This window comes from Triturus cristatus, chromosome 10 (genome assembly GCF_964204655.1).
Source record: "Triturus cristatus chromosome 10, aTriCri1.1, whole genome shotgun sequence".
Lineage (NCBI taxonomy): Eukaryota > Metazoa > Chordata > Amphibia > Caudata > Salamandridae > Triturus > Triturus cristatus.
The window spans coordinates 106,383,412-106,404,745 of NC_140593.1; the positions used below are offsets into that span (position 1 = coordinate 106,383,412).

The 21,334-nt window shown below is 47.3% G+C and overlaps 1 protein-coding gene across 3 annotated transcripts in view; it reads right to left on the reverse strand.

The window, feature by feature from the left end:
- Window positions 1-21,334, reverse strand: part of AZI2 (5-azacytidine induced 2) — a 173,782-nt gene that overhangs the window by 57,506 nt on the left and 94,942 nt on the right. For all 3 annotated transcript variants that reach the window (XM_085630561.1, XM_085630562.1, XM_085630560.1), the window contains exon 6: window positions 16,745-16,893. In XM_085630561.1, the coding sequence (XP_085486687.1) occupies window positions 16,745-16,893 (149 nt within the window). The remainder of the gene's footprint in view (window positions 1-16,744; window positions 16,894-21,334) is intronic.

Consider the following 21,334-nt stretch of genomic DNA (forward strand, 5'->3'; position numbering starts at 1 on the left):
TAATTATACTGTGTGAGGCATCACTAGGTGATGTGAGGAGACTGATCAACCAGGAATAAGGATGTAGGATGAACAAGTCTAATGGAAATCATGTCTGAAGAGAGGAGATATTAGGTTTTGTACTGCAATTTGGGTGTCCCAGATTCTTCAAAAAGGTCAAATTTGGAAAACTTTGATGAGGAGGACGCTGCTTCTCTGCTGGCATGGTAAACCCAATAATAGTAAAATAGAGAGATGTGCGAGAGTGCTAATGCTAGGCAGCAGGAGGCTAACTTTGGTTGAGTTGCTGCTATTCAACTAACTTGAGAAGCACAAACTTTTCAAAGTACGACATGTAAAGTGGGGCAGTCCTTTTTCCTTTAAGTTTATTCAAAATCAGTAAAGTTTTTATCCAAGTTTAGCATGAAGGAAACACATTTTTACCAGCTATAAAAGTCCCATTTATAGGCGGTGTGCGACAGCGAGCAATAACAGAATCAACAATCAGCTGTAACTCGGAGTGCAGCAGAAAGAGAATCATACAAGACAGAAAACATGTAGAGTGCTCTGAATAACATGAGCTTTTGAAAGGGAGAGCGCTCCACGTGAGAGCAGGGCTTTAAGTGGAATGAAAAAATTAGAGGGTCTCTCGAAGGGGCGTGGCAGATGTAATTAAGGGCGTGGCTTAAATATACGCAAGCTAAAAATCTGTGCTTAGGATAGTGTGCTGCCCAACTGGTATTTTGCAGCTTCTGTAATTGCATACAGATATACAATACTGATGCAACAAGTAACATTACACCTACAAGCCAGGGCTATTGGCTATGCCAATGGTGGTTGTTTGTGTAACATATATCAGCAACATATGGCTTTGTTGGATAGAATATTAAAAATGCTTCAGTTCTGAAATGAGGAGTGTGAAAGTACTATAGCGAGTCTCTTTGAAGTTACCTCAAAAACAGTAAAGGGTGGTACTGCTGCAGAGGAAAGATTTTTTTTTTTTAACCCAGAGGACAAAAATGAAGAGCCCGATAGAGACCCGGTTCGGCCCCGGACTTATAGAACTGCCAGTGCTGAGCCCCAGCAAGACCCGCCCCACTTAAAGTTTTGTGCGGCAGGGCTTTAAGTGGGTCGGGTGCCACCGGTGCTGAGCACCGGCAGTTTTATTAAGAGGGCCTCGAAACGGGTCTCTATCGGGCTCTGTTTTGTGCCCAGGCAAGGCGGTCGTTTTTTTTCGGGAACGCAGTGACCGCAGCCACATCGATGTGCACATGCTCACACTGCTCACTTGTGTGGAAGTAATGTCATGACCTCGTGCCAGGTGAGCGTTGTAGGGGAAAGGAAATCCTTTAAAGAGTCATTTTCTCTCTGGATTTCCCTTCTCTTTTTGAAACTCAGAAGCAGCAACATTGTCGTGGTGTTACCAGGGCTTTACGTGGAAGCTTTTTCAGCCATAGTTGCTGCTTATTTATCTTATGCAACTAACAACCATTGACAAAGCCAATAGTCCTGACTTGTTGTAGGTATGTTACTTGTTGTATCATATATCTGGATGCAATGACAGACAACAAAATACAAGTTGGGCGGCACACAATGCTAAGCTCAGATTTTTAGCTTACGTGGTTTAAACCACATCCTTAATTAAATTGATCACGCCCCTTTTAAGAGCCCCTCAGTTTTTTCATCCCACTTAAAGCCCTGCTGCGCGGGAGTGATAATGCGGCTAGCTGTGCCTGCATGAGAACACAGACCTGGGCTACTCGAGCAGTGCAGAGCCCCGCCCATGGCACAGAGGAGGAGTCTGAGATTCACTGGTGGAGACTTCAACACCAGGAAAGCACTGAGCAGAAACAACTGAAACCGAGTACTTGCTAACAGAGAATCGAGGTTTAAATAGCATCCTGCAGAGACTACCACACAAACGTAGAGACAAGTACAGATTAACTCTTCCTAACTTCACATCTATATACATTGACTGTAAATAGAAATATAAACATTTGAGGTAGGTGGCGTTAAAAATACCAAGGAAAGACAAATAATGCGGTGTAATGAGGCACTTTTTGTGATAGTATTAATCCATTACTTTGTAATTTTTTTCTTCACAAATCACTATCTGGGAATAGGTTGCACCTCAGTAGTACATGTTTATCACCCAATAAGCAACAGAAAGTGACCCGTCAGCCTATGTGAATGGCCTTCAACTGTGCCGCAACACGTGCTGCAGTATTTTTAGCAGTACAAAAGAGGGTGGTGATGGACGGAGCATCAGAACCAATCAAATACTCACACCCAGTCAACAGATCTGGGTTTGATCCATCACCGTTCTTTAGCCCACTCTGCCACCCCAGTTCAGACATGGCCATATGCAAATCAGTCTGACCCTGTGCCTCATGGGAACAGTCCAGCCCGAACTGCCAAGCCATGCCTTTGTGCATCATTCCGTCCATCATCTTGTGTGTTTTGCTGTTCACCCTATGTGGGAAGGGTATGCCCAAACGTGGGTCCCGTGCTCACTACGCCACTGGAGTCAAGCTATCCTGGCTGATGATGGCTGATAGCCAGAAACCGGTCCTAGGATGCTTGATTCCGGTCCAGGGAAGACGTGGCTTGGCAGTTCGGGCTGGACTGTTCCCATGAGGCACAGGGTCAAGACTGATTTGCATATGGCCATGTCTGAACTGGGGTGGTGTGATGAGCAAAATAACGATGGATTAAACCCAGATCTGTGACTGGGGGTGAATGTTTTGCCATTGTGCAACATTCCGTCCATCATCTTGTGTGTTTTGCAGTATTTTTAGCAACATTTGATCCATTTGAGTTCGAATTTTATTTTTATTTTTGGACCTGAAGATTATGCTTTAGCTAATGGATTCTATGTCAGGACTGGAGGCGAGGATTATGCTATTCTTTCTCCACTATATTGAACTTAATAAACTAGTATTACCATGAACCATAGGGAATAACAAGATTCAAACAATAGAGTGTCCCAGTACAGAGTGTCAACATTCCATGCCAGGATTCCATGCCAGGCTCTGATGACCAAACAAGGTAAGTGGGGCAGATGTAAAGAGGGGCTACCTCTGGCTATGAAGGGCTGGGTCTCAGCCTACAGGTAAGAGTGAGCAGTGCTCACGACAGAAGGATCAAGCCCTGGCCCCAAACTGCCCTGAGAACAACTTTAGGACGGCGGCCTGCTTCCTGGGCCCCTGCAGATAATCCTGCTCTACAGACTCACCAGGAGTGTTCAAAACGCAGCACCAAACGGACCCACGATGCCAGATATACTCAACAACCTCTGTCTAATGACAGATGTATACAGACTCAGCAGAGCGTTCACCGGTCGTTGCGCGCGCTAAAACCAAAGCACAGACCCCGCCGGGTGTACGAAGCAGGCAAGGCAGGCTCCGGCACGGCAGGCAGCTCCGAGATCGCGGCGCGGAATGCGTGGAATCTCAGGAATGCCTGTCGTGCCGAGGACGCGATGCGCCCTCTAGCGGCTGGAGGAATGCCATGAGCCGCACTACTACACATCCGTTAGGGGGAACGCTCCCACGGCTGAGTGCGAGTCAACCGACATGCAGGTGACTCGCACTGAGGAAAATCGGCACAAATCTATTTGAAACACAAGTGGCCTAAACGTGAGGAAAATCAGTGCAAATATACTGAGAGCAAAAGTGGCCTAAACGTGAGGGAGACGCGCGGCAGCCAGGCGGCGGCCCACAGCGCCTGTCACAACCGCCTGACAGGATAAAAATATATATACGCGGCGGTAGCAAAAAGAACAATCGCAAGAGAGCTAAACCGCCAGCAACATAAGCGCTCAATACCACAGAGAAGTAATCTCACACAGTCACAAACAATAGCAAATATCACTAGAAAGCAAAATCATGACTTAACTGGCTGCAAGCAGCGAAGGAAGAGGGGGAATGGAGGTTGACAGTGGATTATCATAGCCATGGAGCCCTGTGATTGATGGACTAATGTGGACACTCTGTACTGGGATACTCTATTGTTTGAATCTTGTTATTCCCTATGGTTCATGGGAATAGTGGTTTATTAAGTTCTTTGATTGGCTGCTATTCAATAAAGTGGAGAAAGAATAGCATAATCCTCGCCTCCGAGTCCTTAATAGAATTGAAACTTTCATTCCGTTACAATAGCTAGGAAATCTTTCATTATGAGGCACATGTGGCAAATCCATACGTATGCGGAAATCACAATAGCCGCATAATTGTAGTGGTCCCAGACTATAGCCTGGGAATATGCAATGTACTTTGACAAGCTATCAGAATATGAAATGCGCATATTTGTACCCCTGCCACACTGGTGAGTATAAATCCAGCCCAACACAATTTATTAGTTAAGATAAAACGGTCATTTACTTTACCACAGCATTTGGCAGAGAACAGACTAGTAGGCATTGTAACTCCACATTATGGCTGCTGATCCAATGAGGCATGGACTGCCACTATCTGAACAGGATAATGCATGCTTGATTGTACAGTATATTACTTTGCGCATTCAGTCAGAAGCCCCGCATGGAAACAGCCATCATGGAGGTGCAGAAGGCTGTTCATAGCCCTGGGTCCTAGTGCCAGTGCACCTGCTGCATCATTGGCATGCAAACCCCTGTCCCCTTTCCTGCCACACACGCCTCCCCACTGCAGCTTGCCTCAGACATGAGCTAGGGTTGTCACCGGCCTGCTTTCGGCATAACCAGTTTTTAATGCCTCAGCCAGGACAAAAATAGGGAAAACCAACAAAAGCTCGTATTTTTCTCCATATCAGTACATAATTAAAAAGACTCCTATTATTAAAACAACACACTTTAAAATGTATTCTAGAGTTTTCCTGATGAACCTGACCGATAATTAAATTAAACAACATGGAAAAATCACGTTCGGCCGTCTGTTTGAAGAAGCTTTCTCTGTGCCTCTTCTGCTATGACTGGTAGGGCCAAAGGTCATGCTTGTGTGGGCCTGGCCCACCCGCTAGAACTGGGCCTGGTGTGGCTACCCTCCTAAACCCGAATTCCTACCCTGACAGCCTCAGAGGCCCTGCACTGGATGCACCGTGAGCTGCTGGACATTATCCATTTCCGTTTCGAAATTAGGGTAAATGGAAAGGTCCGGAGTTGGCAGAGGAACATTTTCCACCCCTTTAAAGGAGGTATGTATGATTGACAAAATGGGATAGAAAGAGAATCCCCATTTAGTGACGTCTCTTGGATTACGTGAGGTAGGATTTAATGCAAACAATTACGACAAAAGAAACCATTGGACAGCGGCACAATAGACACGATGTAAATATATTCAATTTCTAGGGGTTTCAAGTGTGCTACCTGCAGTGCTCTGCTAAACTGATGAATGAATAAACAGGAGAACAGTTGTCTGCAATAATCGATTCCCAAATAAGGCTGCTGCTAATCCGATCTGGAACTTCCACCGTGATAGTACCAGGGAATGCTATGTCTGAAAAGTTAAACTGTGGCTCCATCTAGTGGTGAGAGCTCTGTACATTTTTGCGGTTACCGACATTTAGAGCACGCACAATAATAATATCCAAGAGTTTACCACCGCAGTAACCTACTCCAAAGGCCATGCAAATTAATATTCCTGCTGGCGTTAGACTAGAGGGATCTCCGACAGGTAGGAGAGTATGGCTACCACGAGGAAGGGGCAGCACTGGGAGCTTGACCCCTGTGGGCATGGCTCAGGGACGAGCCTAGACAAAGGAAGACTCTCGGTCCTCTTTCACTCCAGGAGCAGGAAGGAAGCAGGAACCGGGAATCACACAGGCTCACAGTCTCTCACAGTCCATCACAACAGCAGCGTTGTGATTGTTCTGAGCGCCGTGGTTCGGCGCTCAGAGAGGGGCTGGGGGCCTGGGCATGTTCTCCACCCAGGCTGTAATGCCGCCTGAGTGGAGAACATGCAAAGGGAGCATGAATGTTTGTGTCGGCGCAAGACGGTCGGCCAAACATTCATGCACACTTAAGAGTACCACCACTGTTCCCTTGACATGCAGCCCTGCCCGCACCAGGTGAGACACAGATGGAAAAATAAGATGATAACGTTCGTTATTGTCATTTTATTTTTCCTTTTGTCAACTTCTCATAGAGCAGTGGGGAGCAGCTCCTCCGCCTGGGCGGAGTTACTGCCCCTGCAGTCACCAGGCACACAAGGGGAGCACTTAGTCTTTCGAGGCCTCCAAATGAACACGTGGTCTAGTTAAAGGCATCTATCACTAGGAATTAGACCATCTCTTCATCTGTAGCTTCCCATCTTCCTCAAACCTCAAGTGTGCAGTAGGATCGGGTAGGAACCAAAGCCGCTGACCTGGGGACCACGGTTCACAATTGGACTTCTATCAACCTTCTCTTTGGGATACCGGTGAAACCAGTACCTGCTCAGCGTGGATGCAAACCCTCGGAAGAGTGCAGGCAGGGGATGGAAGCCGGAAGCAATACATGCTGGGACCTTTGGAGCTGGGGAACCAGGTTAAAGTCTCGGTACCGGCTCAACATCCTGTGATTCTGGGCAAATCACTTAATCTACCCGTGTTTACAACAAAAATTGATGTGTCCTTGTGTAATGTGACTGGTACTCATGTAAAGTGCTCCAATACCTTCGGGTCGAGTTCGTGCCATATAAAAATTGCAAAAAAACATGGGAAAGTTAGAAAACGTTGTTTCTTCGGTGCCATGGACATGAGAAAGACGTCCTATGCTAGATAGGGATAAAATCTTCACAAGAAGGCACCGATTACCAGACACATTTTTGTCTGGTTATTTCTTGACCATCCAGTCACAGTTACTAATAGTGGGGGCATCAGCCACTCAGGGAATACTGTGAGATTTTGAGGTGTGCCCTGGGGTGCTTTTGCAGTGGGGAACTACCATGAAAAGGCACTTCGACACCTAGCCTGTCACTTGCTTGTGGCTTCCAGTGTGGGCTTGCACCAGCCTGATCCAGTGATACTGCTTCCGCCTGGGTTTTCCCGCTCAGCATTCTTCCCACCAACAGGAGCCCCACCCACCCCAGGACCTACTTAATGCAGGCAACAGTGCAACCACATCAGTAGGCACCTGGAAACCTAGCCTGCCACTTGCCTGTGGCTTCCAGTTCCTGCTAGTTCCAGCCTGATCCAGTGGCACTACGGCTGCCTGGGTTTTCCGCTGGGTATTCCCACTCGTTCTTCATAACAGAAGCCCCACCCACGCCAGGACCTACTTAATGCAGGCTGTAGTGGGCATACCCACTACAGCCCTCTGGCCCTCTTACTCCCCAAAGATACACTATTACCGATCTCTACAACCTCGACGCCGCAACAAACACTGCCACCGTGCTGACCCATGCTCCACGGTAGGACCTTTCACCTGAACCTGCTACCACTTCACCTACAACATCATACACACCAGCCGACGGACCAGCCAAGCTTCCAACACACCAGACACCACCCTCACATCAAACACCAACTCGCATATGCCCATCTCAACACAAGCTCTCTATGCAAATAACCCACCAAGATTTGCGACATCATCTCCACCCTCACACCAGGCGCTCTCTTCCTCACCGAGACCTGGCTCAACCCCACTTCCGCGCCGGACATCGCAACTGCAATACCCGAAGGATACATGATCACCCACTGCGACCACATTAACAAGCCTAGTGAAGTAATCGCCTTTATACACAAGGAATCCATCCAATGCACCACCACAATTGAAGACATCACCCCAGCCATGGAACACCTCAACTTCCGACTCCAAGCATACAGCAAAACCACCATCATGGGCACTCTCGCCTACTAAATCAAAAAAGAGAGAGGGGGGACCGAGGAGCGAATTACGGTCCAGTGTCCATGCTCCTCTTTCATAGTATTTAAACAAACAAAAAGGACACTGTTCCAAAAGGCTGGCTACCGGATGTCAACCAATAGTCCTCGCCAAGAAAAAGCAAAAGTGAAGGGAAAGACCTAGGTATAGAAGGGACCCCCTTAAAAGGAGAAAGAACAGGTCTTATCTCCTGTTGCCCTCACACACCCCGGAGGATGTCATGCTTCATCATCGGGCATTGGCTCCTCGTCGGGCCCGGCGGTGCAATGCCCAACGGGTCCCCCCGAAGGGTCACTTTGGCGGAGCTCTTTTAAAGTCAATGCCGGATGGTGCCTGAGGGTATGTGGGGTGTGGGTCCAAATGAAGAGGGCTACAAGGTGCGTGCAGGTAACAATAAAAATTTAAAAAGGGTTGCTAAGGCCAAAAAATTGACAACGGGAATAGTTCCCATAAAGGCACATTAGAACCCCATGGGTAAACAGTTACCCTTACAGGCATAGATATGCATGTAATGGATCGACATTTTTCGCGCCACTGGTGCCACAAGGATCATAGGCGCTTCTTCAGGATCAAAAACAATCAGCAGTGAAGTGCACGTGAAGTGAGTGATAAAAAGCATATACCCTCATAATCAGTCAGGGTGAGCCAGTGCCCTGTTTCCCATACAGGGTGGCAGTAATTTGCTTATCCTCCTGATGGATACCTAGGGTAGAAACACAGAATACATTATAAGCAGTATGTGTATCAGTACAACTTGATGCCACAAAATGTGCCACAATCGTGTGCACAACCTGCCACCATAAAAGACACACAAGCCAGAACTTCGGGGCGTCCCAAAAGTTACCCAAGTACCATTTATCCCATACCGGGATTTTTACTCTAAAGAAAGAGAACCTCTCGAAAATGTGCGTGCCCATAAAAATTCATACTACACCGAAGCCGGTCTAGCAGACACCCTTAATGTCAGGTGGAGGACCAGGGTGTCAAAATTATGTACAGTACCCTAGACCACAGTGTGATTCTGCATAGGACCAGTCATGTATGGCTACCTGTTTCCGTATGGTAAGCGTAATGTCACAGGACTTACAAAAAGGGAAGCAATTCCAATAAAAATTCCTTACCCAGCATTATCAGGAGAGTCCCTTCTAAGGCCAGAGACGGTGGACCCCGCACCCAAACGGACTGTAATAAAGAGGGATATTTAAAAGAGAACAATCATTTGGGGGAGCATAAACACCAGAGCCCAAACACTACAAGGGCTGTGCACGAGTCGTGCTCTAATCGCTCGGTAAGCCCCTTCCTCAAAAACGCCCCCTACTTAACTTACAAAGGTGTCCAGGTGCGGGCTGCAGAGTACCTGCCCCGTCCATACGTCTCCTCCCACGAGTTTCCAGGGGACAATGCTCGGACTAAATAGTCCAAATAGAGAAGCCCGGGCGGCGTCTACATCCAGGACGTAGATCCCTCAGCGTGACAGGGCACTTGCGCAGATGCGAGGTCCCGCCGCGCATGCGTCCCCGGGGAGAACTACTCACCCGCGCGTGCGCATCGTACTGCATATGGGGATTAATGTTATGATCACAGCGATGCGTGAATAGTACCGAAATTTTATAATGAAGTGACGCCAGCCCAGACAGTCCTCATGAATCAGTCCTGACATCTCTCCCATCGGGTAAACGATCTATGGGGGTTCTGGGAAGTCATACCCCAAACCCATCATGAATTTTTATGGGCACGCACATTTTCGAGAGGTTCTCTTTCTTTAGAGTAAAAATCCCGGTAAGGGATAAATGGTACTTGGGTAACTTTTGGGACGCCCCGAAGTTCTGGCTTGTGTGTCTTTTATGGGGGCAGGTTGTGCACACGATTGTGGCACATTTTGTGGCATCAAGTTGTACTGATACACATACTGCTTATAATGTATTCTGTGTTTCTACCCTAGGTATCCATCAGGAGGATAAGCAAATTACTGCCACCCTGTATGGGAAACAGGGCACTGGCTCACCCCGACTGATTATGAGGGTATATGCTTTTTATCACTCACTTCACGTGCACTTCACTGCTGATTGTTTTTGATCCTGAAGAAGCGCCTATGATCCTTGTGGCACCAGTGGCGCGAAACATGTCGATCCATTACATGCATATCTATGCCTGTAAGGGTAACTGTTTACCCATGGGGTTCTAATGTGCCTTTATGGGAACTATTCCCGTTGTCAATTTTTTGGCCTTAGCAACCCTTTTAAAAATTTTATTGTTACCTGCACACACCTTGTAGCCCTCTTCATTTGGACCCACACCCCACATACCCTCAGGCACCATCCGGCATTGACTTTAAAAGAGCTCCGCCAAAGTGACCCTTCGGGGGCACCCGTTGGGCATTGCACCGCCGGGCCCGACGAGGGGCCAATGCCCGATGATGAAGCATGACATCCTCCGGGGTGTGTGAGGGCAACAGGAGATAAGACCTGTTCTTTCTCCTTTTAAGGGGGTCCCTTCTATACCTAGGTCTTTCCCTTCACTTTTGCTTTTTCTTGGCGAGGACTATTGGTTGACATCCGGTAGCCAGCCTTTTGGAACAGTGTCCTTTTTGTTTGTTTAAACACTCTCGCCTACTGTCTTCCAGGACCACGTCCAGCCTTCTGCATCTTCATAGACTCAAACAACTACATTTTCCTGAGTGACCTACGCTTCCATCTCAACAACCACAATGACATCAACACTACCAACCTCCTTGAATACATGAACAACATCAGACTCACCCAACTCGTCCGCAACTCCATAGGCAACACAAGATCCCCATCTTCACCTCACATCACGGTACTCACCTGGACCGACCACTCCATCGTCCACTTCAACATTACCAGCCCATGGACCCCACCCCCAGTCTGCCCAACGGCCCCCTCCTCCGTAGCTGGAGCAAAGTCTCAAAAGACACAATGATAAACGCCCTCAACACCACCCACCCTATTTCCTCCAACAACCTAGACCACAACGTCAGAAACTTCAACAATTGGATCATCAACTGTGCCGACAGCATTGCTCCTATTGGCAACAACACAAACAGAAGGTCCACCAAGCAGGCTAGCTTGTAAACGGAAGACCTCGGAACCGCTAAACGACCCTATAAACAACTGGAAAGGAGATGACACACCAGCAACGACACAACGTACAAGACCGCCTCCAAGACAGCCCTCAAACTCTACCACAAACAGTTGAGAGAATCAAAGAAAAAGGCCCGAGTCTCAAACATCTATTTAAGCTCCAATTACAGCAAAGAACTCTTCAACATTGTCAAAGAATTCTCCAACCCTTTAGCTGCAACAAACATAACCCCCCTCACAGGAACTCTGCGACAACCTTGCAAACTTCTTCTACGGCAACATCTGCAGAACCTTCAAACCCTAGCTCAAGGCCATCAACTTCTTCAAACAACACAATGACCCTGCTACCACCACAGACTTAAGACTAGCCAAATGGAGCCAGCTCACCCCACAGGATACCGCCTCCATCATCAACTTGATCCACTCAGGGGCTCCAACCAACCCATGTCCTCACCACATCTTCAACCTAGTCGTAGCCAGAATCAGTCATGAACTCACCACACTGTTCAGCACCTCAATTGCCACAGCCACCTTCTCAGAGGACGAATCATCTAAGAGCGGCACCTTGGATGCCTATGCTGTGCAGCCTTGTGAGGAGCGTGTGGTGGGAGACCATATCGAAGGCCACCGAGAGGTCCTGGAGGATCAGAGCCGCCGTCTCTCATTTGTAGATTAGGGCTCAAATTTCATCGTAAGCTTTGATGAAGGGTCTCTCGATGCTGTGGTTGCTGCGGAATCCAGACCGGATTGGGAGGAGTAGAGTAGAGGTTTCGTCCGCTGTAGTCTGGAGGTGGGAGACGACAGCCTGGGGGGATCCTCGCCTTCAAAAGCCAGTCGTCGAGATAGGAGAAGACTGGAATCCCTGATATGCGTGGATAAGCTGTGACCACCGCCATCACATTTGTGAACACCCGAGGGGCACAGGTAAGGCAAGAGGGGAGCACGGTGAACTGAAGGTGCTTGTGGCTCACCGTGAACTGAAGGTAATGTCTGTGGGCAGGCAGGACAGGGATATGAAAATAAGTATCCTGCAAGTCCAACGCCACCAGCCAGTCTCCTGGGTCGAGTGCAGGGCCAGGGTGAGCATTTTGAACTTCTCCTTCCGGAGGATGAAGTTGAGGGCCCAGAGGTCTAAGATAGGATGCATGCCTTTGTCCTTCTTGGGTACCAGAAAGTAGTTGGAATAACAACCACAACCTAGTACAGGCACAGGGACCCGCTCTATAGCTCCCTTGGTCAAGAGCGCTGATACTTCCTGGCAGAGAAGTGCCAAATTAACCGTCATGCAATCATAAGAAGGTGGCATGGAGTGAGGGGTAGCCGCGAAGAGGAGTGTGTAGTCCCTTTGGACTATTTGCAGAACCCACCTCTCCGAGGTGTGATGGCTTGCCAGTGGAGGAGGTGATTGCGGATCCTACCTTCAACTGGCAGTTGATGGGCCTGAAACGTCAGACTAGGAAGGTTTGGAGGCTACAGGGGTGTGGGGGTTTAGGGTGGACTGGCCGGTCCGCTGCCACGCAGAGGCTGGACAGTTTGCGTGACTCTGTGGCTGGGCTGGACAGGACGTGGCTCGGCACCCCTTCCGTAGCCGGGCACCCCTTCCGTAGCCACAAAAGAGACGAAAGGCAGACTGAGATGGACGTGAGGCACAAGGATCTGGCCATAGCTCAAGCATCCTTGAAGCGCAGAGTCTGCCTTGTCTCAGAAAAGTTGAGTGCCATCAAAGGGCATGTCCATCAAAGAAGTCTGGATATCCCCTGAGAAGCCAGAATTCCTCAACCAGGCGTAGCGTCTAACAGCTACAGATGTGGCAATCGTTCTGCCCAGTGAGTCAGTGGTATCCAGTCCGCATCGTATGGTGAACTTGGCTGCGTCTCTCCCGTCTACCACTGCTTGAGAGAGAACGGGCCGGCCCTCCTACGGGCACTGGGGCAGCACCTGAACGACTGTATTCCAGATAGTATGGGAGTAGCGGCCCAAGAGGCAAACAGCATTCACCGACCGCAATACCAAGCTGGAGGAAGAGAACATTTTCTTGGATTCCCTATCTGGGGGAGCAGAAGGGAATGCACATTTAATGAAGATGCTTGGACTACCAAGCTCTAGTGGGAGGGGAGTTTGGGCAGTAACGCTGGGTCTCCCGGAACGGGGAGTTTAAGGCAAGCACTCATCCTTTCCATAGGAAACCCAGAGCTGGGCGTGGACCAAATGCCTAGGAGGACGTCCGCGAGGGCTTCATTGAATGGCAAAAGGGATTCAGAAGAGAAAGCCGCAGGCTGAAGCACCTCCGTCAGGCCACTGTAAGTAGTTCGAGGCGAAGACCTTGGCTGCCCCTGCAACATAGGAAGCTCCCTCCTCCATAGACACAGTAAGGAGAGAAAGCAGGTCAGTGTCAGGGGACGTCTCCAGAACACTGGCATCACCCAGGTCCATTCTCTAGTCCGTTTCCTCAAGTTGGTCAGTTAAATGGTCCAGTGGCCCCTCCTAGTCCTCTTCCTTACCTTCTGCCCAAAGAAAACTGCCAAGAATGAACACAGGGACCAAAGTCCCTTTCGGTGTTGGAATCAACATCGGTCCAGCTCCGTGTCCACTTCGGGGATGAGGATGGGGTCGGCGCCAACCGGGGGCAGGCCGACACCAGGAGCATAGTCGGGATCGATGTCGGGGAAGATCGAGTGAGATCGACCGGTGTTAATCCGGATCAAGCCTGGATCCACGGGGAAGATCCGGAGCCAGAGCTGCCGGAGATGAAGTACCAGGGCCCGGACCAACTCCGCGGAGGCCGAAGCCGCGCCTGGCTGCCCAAATATGAGATACAAGGCCTCATAGAACTTTTGGATTTGGGCAGTAGATGCTCTGACTCCAGGAAAGGGAAGGATGCATGGGGCCGTCTCGGAAGTAGGCTTTGGAGACAGAGCCTTCAAACAAAGATGCTTGGAGTCCTGCATTGCGTCGGCCTACCGACGGGGAGAAGTTGAAGAACTCCTGTGCTTCGACTTCTTCTTGTGTTTCCCTGACTTACAAGAAGATCTCCCCGATGACTTAAGAGTGCAAGGAGTGTGGGCTTTGAGACCGTCCGAGACCTTCCCCTCGAACGAGAGCGACGCAGAGCCTAGCGCCAAGCTTCCAGCAGCTTTTGAGACCCACAAAGCCTTCGGGTTCATGGCCCGGCACTCAGAGCATGACTTCGGCTTATGGTCGTGCTCAAAACACCAAAGGCAAACGTGTATTGAAAGATACTTCGATCAAGCAATGGCTGAAAGTGGCTGATCCAATCAAATGGGTGGCTGAAGCACTGAGCCTAGTACCCTCTGTGCATTATTCAATATTCTTAACAAAAAGGCTTTCCTAACGCAGGCCTAAAAATGTAGGCAAGTGTGCCTGGACATCAGAAGAGCCTAACTCAGGAAATACATGATACACAAGGCCCATGTATAGGAAAAATATTTCTAATGTCCATATATCGTAACTATGACTTCTAAGCTTATTAACACCAAGAAACTTTAATTATGTCCACCTTCTGAGGTATGGAACCTTAATAAAGTGTTGTAGAGAGAATACTTGATGCAAACTGTGGGAAGTTAGGCGTCCTTTCTGCTACACATTACACTGAAGCTATTTCAGCTTGTTTGCACTCACATGTTGTAGTACAGTATTAGGCACAAACTGAGCTTTATTACTCAAAAAGCATATCAGCTCCATCACACGGACGAGCCCCAAACAAAATGAAACTTATCTGTGATGGTGTTTATATGTAATATTAAGGACATGGGAATGTCATCCAAAGGCGACTGCACGCTCCCAAATGCAGACAGTGCAAAAATCAAGCCACAGCACCTATACTCACGGTCAGAAAGCAGTCACTTTCACCACACAATTTAACAGATTCACCAGCTCTGTGCACAATGTACAAGAGCACGAAACAGGTTGGTAATGAACCTCCTATCACAGTGCAAGTAATGAAAGTGAAGAGGATTAAACTCAAAACACTAGTTTTGTAATGAAGCCCACCGCACAGAAATCCTGACTGGAGCTATAACCGTCATAATGATGAAACACTAGTAAAAAAGAAATTATTGCAAAGATTCACATACTAGGCAAACTAGCAGTGAGACTTCTATTTATCCAACTCATATTTTTAGCACCTAGCGTTGAAGAAGCAACACAAACTAGCAGGCAAAAAAGAGCTAGCTGACTAAATGGTGAGAGGTTTAATAGCACCTTGAGCTCCTCTGCCCCTTTATACAAACAATGGACACAAGTTCGCTGGATAAACCTCTGCTCAGTGGGCTGTGAAAGCCTCACCTTGCACAACCTTAAAAGAACACAAGAGTATCCATCACTCTACTCACCAGTGTGTTCAAATCCTGCAACGACTCAATATGGGGCAGCAGCCAAAGGACAGGTTGGAGGGTAACTAGGAGGGGCTAGACGTTTGTCACACAATAATACAGGTGACCAGAGTTTGTGTCAGCGCAAATTAACTCTGAAAGAGTACCCGAGTCAGAATTTGGAAGTTCTAAAGGTACTCAAACAAGTGAGAGGAGCAGCCACACCAATGCACCACAAACTCAGGATTAACCCAAATTGTTACAATAAGTCCTTGTAAGCACACACAAGAACATCAGTACATTCTTGTCAAGTGTATTCCAAAGAGGGGTCTTTTTTCCCTTTCTTTCCTCTAACTTTCTAGCCAACATGTTTCATCAGGCTTCATCGTTTAGACTTCCACAGGAATAAACAGAGCGGCTGTATATTGTGATCTAGTCAATTAAAAGTTCTAAGCTAACTAATTCCAGTTTCAGTGTTTAGGATTAGTTTTTTTTAACAAAGTAAGATTCCCATGTAGGAGTCATCTATCATAGATCAGTTCGAGATTGGCTTTAGAGTGAGCCAGAATTCCTGAGATCTATCAAGTAATCAAACTGCCATTTACCACATGTAGACCCGAAAATATGTCTGGAAATAGATGAGAAGGATTGACTATATCATGCTATGCGGCAGCTTTAAGTTTATCCCTGAGAAAATGAAGCCTGACGAAACGCATATTGGCTAGAAACTTTGTGGAAAGAAGGAAAATAAAGAACCCTCTTTAGAATATACTCGACAAGAATGAACTAATGTTCTTTTGTTTGCTTGCAAGGACTAATTGTAAGATACTAGATGTTTATACCAAGCTTCCTTAGGGACAAGCAGGCCCCAAAGTGCTCAAAGTAAGGCTGCTCCATAGTGCTGTATGGTGCAAGTCATTGCAGAATGCATGGAAACGAAGCAGCTAAGAGGCGAGGAAGGCGAGGCCACTTCTAGGAAAATAAGGGCTGCTGCAGATTCTCTCCCCAAATGTTAGACCTCATAACTGCAGCACTGTGCCTAAGAGGGACCTGTGGCTTCTCTTGATTATGAAGCCTGCGCTTCACTTGCCTCTTGCTCCAGGTATTCAAATAGGCAAGTTAACTCTGTGCAAAGCAGAACATTTGGTGGAAAGTGAGCACTGGACAGCACTAGAATACGCCTGTTTTTAACAGAGCCCTTCCTACAGCAGTTCTGCCCGTTCTAACTGATATATAAAGCAGATGTGGCTCGATACTTATGAACAGTGTAGTTGTTACTCTTTATACGCATGCTCTGCCACCCCTGACAAAATGCCGGACTCGGTTATCTGTCAAAGTAAAATAGATTAAAGATCAACATATACACCAATGTAATTCTGCCTTTTTCACAGACAGCAAGGACCTGTAAATACCAGGCCCCATGAAAGCTGACCAGAGTTGGAAAGCTTTCAGTCTGAGGGGCATGTCCACTCACACCTGCACTTCCTGACATGAGTTACCTGCTGCTTGGCGCTCCGCGCTTGGGCTCTGAGGCGCAGACACTCGTCCCGCAGCAGCTCCATTTCTTGCTCCAGGCCACGCACCTTCAGCTTACTGTTCAACTCGTTGACTTCCCAGTCAGTCGGGGTGGAGTTCAAATTCGACATAACTACATAAACAAAACAGGGACTTATATAGCATTCATACCTAGGTGCTCCTCAGTACAACAGATTCATTCAGCAGCAGCCATCCTAAAAGACATGACCACTAGAGCTCACTGGTTTCAGTCATTAACACATATTATAAGGACAGAAACAAAGCTTCCTTGTCTGCATTTAGTTTTTTAAAACTGTAAAGAACATGAATCTTCTTTCAAGAGTCTCTCTCTGCTGTTAATTGTAACATCAAGAACAGGTGTGTGCCAACTGCATGGAGAGACAAAAACGGTCATGTTTCTTAATACAGCTTAAAACATTTAGATGTGCACATTAATTATGTTTTCACCAGAGTGTGTTGTTTTACTGCATAAGGTGACTTTAGTGTCAATGTACATTAATCATTTAAATAGATGCAGAGAGGTACTAATGGCAACTTCATTTTTTTCACTGACTCCCCCAAGACACCCCCCCCCAAATTGGATAATCAGTAAGAACATGAGAAAGTATAACTAGATAAATATACAGACAGAGAAGCAAATGGACAGTTTTGTAAGCTGTCAGCTACTGCGAACCAGTGTGCTGAAATAATAAGGAAGGGAGGGAAGACCAGGTGAATTCTGGGAATAAAGGTCATACATTATGTGTGATGGGGTAGTACTAATTGGATTGGAGGCTCTCACAGTGGTGAGCAAAGCATTTCTACTTGGCTGCATAGCAAGACAGTGTTGTGAGCTGATGTGCTTGAGATTCATCGTACACTCAGAAGGTAAGTTTAGCCACATTCTAAGAAGTCTGGCTCTTTTATGGAGGCTTTAATTGTCCTTATTCCCAAACCTGACAAGGACCATTCCCTTTGTAAAAATTATCGCCCCATTTCCTTAATCAATTATGACTGTAAGATATTTGCTAAAATCCTCGCCACTCGCCTTGAGAGTATTATCACACTATTGGTTAAGACAGATCAAACTGGTTTTGTTAAGGGCAGACTGGCCTCGGATAATACTTGCATGTTTGCTAATGTTATCTCCTTCGGGAAAAAGTTCAAATCCCCACTTGCAGCATTGTCCTTAGATGCCGAAAAAGCTTTTGATCGCATTAACTGGCAATTCATGTTCACTACACTCAAATGATTTGGTTTTGGTCCAAATTTTGTTTCTTATGTTAAATTGCAATATTCTTTTCCTCGTGCCAGTATTTTTGTTAATAACCATTTTCCTAAATCTTTTCCGTTATATAGCGGCACACGCCAAGGCTGTCCCCTTTCACCCTTGTTATTTGTTTTATGTCTTGAACCTTTCCTTGAACGTATTCAAATTAATTCATGTATTTCTGGCTTTTCACGTCATTCTATAGAAACCAAATTTTCAGCATATGCTGATGATATTATGGTATATATGTCTGATCTTAAGACCTCCCTCCCTCCCTTTTTTGGATGAAGTTCGGTTATATTCTAGCATCTCTGGATACAAGTGTAGTAAGGACTCCCTTAATACGTACATACATTGTTAAGTTAGCATAACCACGTTAGAAGTTAGAAAGCCATCTTGCTGCTTTTGCACACGACACTGCGTTCACATGTTATTGCTTAAACAAACTGCTGACTCGAGTTTTGCCTCACACGAGAGCAATCTGTTGTTACCATCCCGAGCTCTGCGCAGCGACCTTGGTCTGCACACGATGTGACAAACAGTCTGAGTTGTTAGACAATGCATGTTTTCCACTCTAGGTTGATCGACCCACTATTTAGTCATAACACACGAGCAGCTGCACATACCTGAAAGTTGGTGCTTTTAATATCACAGACATCATGTTTATTATTCAGACCGAAGACGAGCCTTCCTGCAAGAAGACTCCTGATGCTCCTGTGATGTGATTTCACTAAGCTGATCTTTGAGGTATGGGGTCCCCTATTCAAGCCTAAGAGACCTTCTGTTAGTCTAATAATAATATTAGCTTCTTAGTAAAGGGAAGGTGGTAGTATCCACTGTCATTATAACATGATTACCCCTTTTATATTCTATGGAATTGTAACTATGTTGATGGTTTTGATTTTAATCATTTGTCTGCTTGTATTAGCCAAAGTACTGCATATTAGGACACGTGGTCTATAAAAATAAACTTTTTATTTTCACCGTGTCTCGGTTGATTCTTGTTGTGGACTGATGTGAGAATAATATACGAACAGGTATTTCCGATTCCCACCATTCCTGAGTATGTACTGAGTCGCTTGTTCTGGGTTGTCTTTTCATTGGGACCGCCGAGCTAAATCTCGGATAACGAATGGGACACTTATGCTAGCCGGATACTGGGTTCTGGGTTCTGAGGTGAGTTTCTGGTACACCACAACTCACTGAGGTCCTGGGGTTCTACGCATAGTTCTGTGTATAAGCAGAATCCCTGCAACATGGCGCACCTAACGTTTGGTCTATGAGTTGAAACGCCTTAGTAGTGCTCGCGTTTGTCCACAACACCCTCATTCTTGTTTCCGGATAACAAGTCTGACGGATTTAAACCTACCTAGGTCTATTGATATAGGTTCCTTCAAGCTTGATCATTAAAAAGGTTATTGAACCCTTGTGCTACTGATAGTTTCAAGTGTGTGTTGTCCTAATGTCGGTGGATATTGCGGCGCATAGCCGTGCAGCTCTGAAACGTCATTTGACGCAGTATGGGGTGCCGGACACTGGTATGAACGTCATCTTTGTGGTGGGAGCCGATGCGGCTCATCCCTATGAGTTGTTCTACTCTTGGGTGACGATTCCGGCGGTAGGGGATGATGACACCTTTCATTCTTACACTGCCGCTGCCGTGCCAGCGAACTATACGCCGTATAGGACACAGGAAATACCAATATCTGCTTGGCAGCATCTTATTTGGTTTAATGGCGCCCTTCCCCATGTGGTTATACCGCCAAGAATGGGCCCTTTATCAATTGCAGGGGCCACTTGGCCGGTACTAGCCGGATTTACGCCTCATCCCCGTTACCTCACGGTGACGGTGGCTGAGTTGAGTGTACTGCACACTGCCCTAATTACGGTATATAGGGCGTTAGTGCAGTACGTGTCGCGCAATGTGCAGGCGGGGGCACCTGCTGTTGCGGGGCAGCCTACTGATCATCACGCGGTGGTCATTAGTCCTGTTATGGTTAATTCTGTTATGGGCAAGCGCCCCCAAAATAGGGATGATTTCCCCTTTTGGCTTGCTGAAAAATTTGACCAAATAGAAGCGGTTTACCCGAATACTTCTCCTGTGGAGAAACACAGGATCCTCACCATTAGTTTGCCTAAAGACTTGGTCCCCCACATAGATGATTGTGTAAATTGGGGCAAGGTCTTTGCAGCGACGTACGCGCAGTGCTTTGGCACTCCGTCTATGTTGCAGCTGCCCTCCGTTATCAAACGAGTTCAAGAGAACCATGGTGCGGAGTCTGCGATAGAGTTAGGGATGCGGCTCCTCGGTCAATTTGACCTGGTGGCTACCATGATAATTGGAAACCTTAAGGGTGATGCTTTGCATTTCCAGGTTCGTAATGAACTGAAGCGAGTTGCTGAGGAGGACAAACCGCAGGAATTTGCGAAAATAATCGCAGAGGCATATCGGGATTTGGGTCGTAGCTCTTTAGGAGTTAAGCCTGTCATAAAGAATCCCGATCTAAAACAGCAGGGTAAGGCAGAAACGTCTGGTAAGGACGAACGGCCAATTTTTCCAAAACAAAAATGGCAGTTTAAACAACAGGGAAAGCAGCAGCAACAGAAACAGGGCTCTCGGCCTGCCTCTCCCGTACAGTCAAGTAGTGAACGCACTTATGATCTGCGCGATCGTGCTACTATAAAGTCTCCTGATAGATTTCAGGTTTCTGAACAGCGCTCTCCTCGTTCTTCACAGGAAACATCGGCTACACAGTCCGGTGGCGGAGGCGGTGGCAAAGGTCGGGGTGCTCCACAACAGCGTGACCAGCCCCGACAGACTGAGGGTAAAGGCAAGCAGGACGAATTTGCACGACAAAGACCCCCGTTTCAGAAGAAGAAAGTGGCGGCTCTGACGGCAAGGTATGCCTCAGATAGTGCGGACACAGCTTCGGAACCGGACATGGGCGCTGACGCTCCTGGACAGCGCAGCGGAAATTACCATGGTCCGTCAAGCTCTGCGTCCATTTCTGGCGGTGACAGCAACTGATATCTCGGTTACTGTTGAAACAGCTGACACCAGAGTGGCTCCCCCTGACAGACTTTATGAAATAGTCTTATTAATTGAGGGTGACATACAACGTACAATAAAAGGGATTTTTTGGGATAATCTGACCACCACCTATGATATCCTCCTAGCGGAGGCAGATTGGCCCCCAGCTTTCATTTTAGAGGCTCCTAGAGGGGAGGAAGTAATCCTCCCGTCCTTTGCGCACACAGTGCCTAAGGACCAAGCTGAAGTGTATGCTGGGGAGTGGGCGCTTGC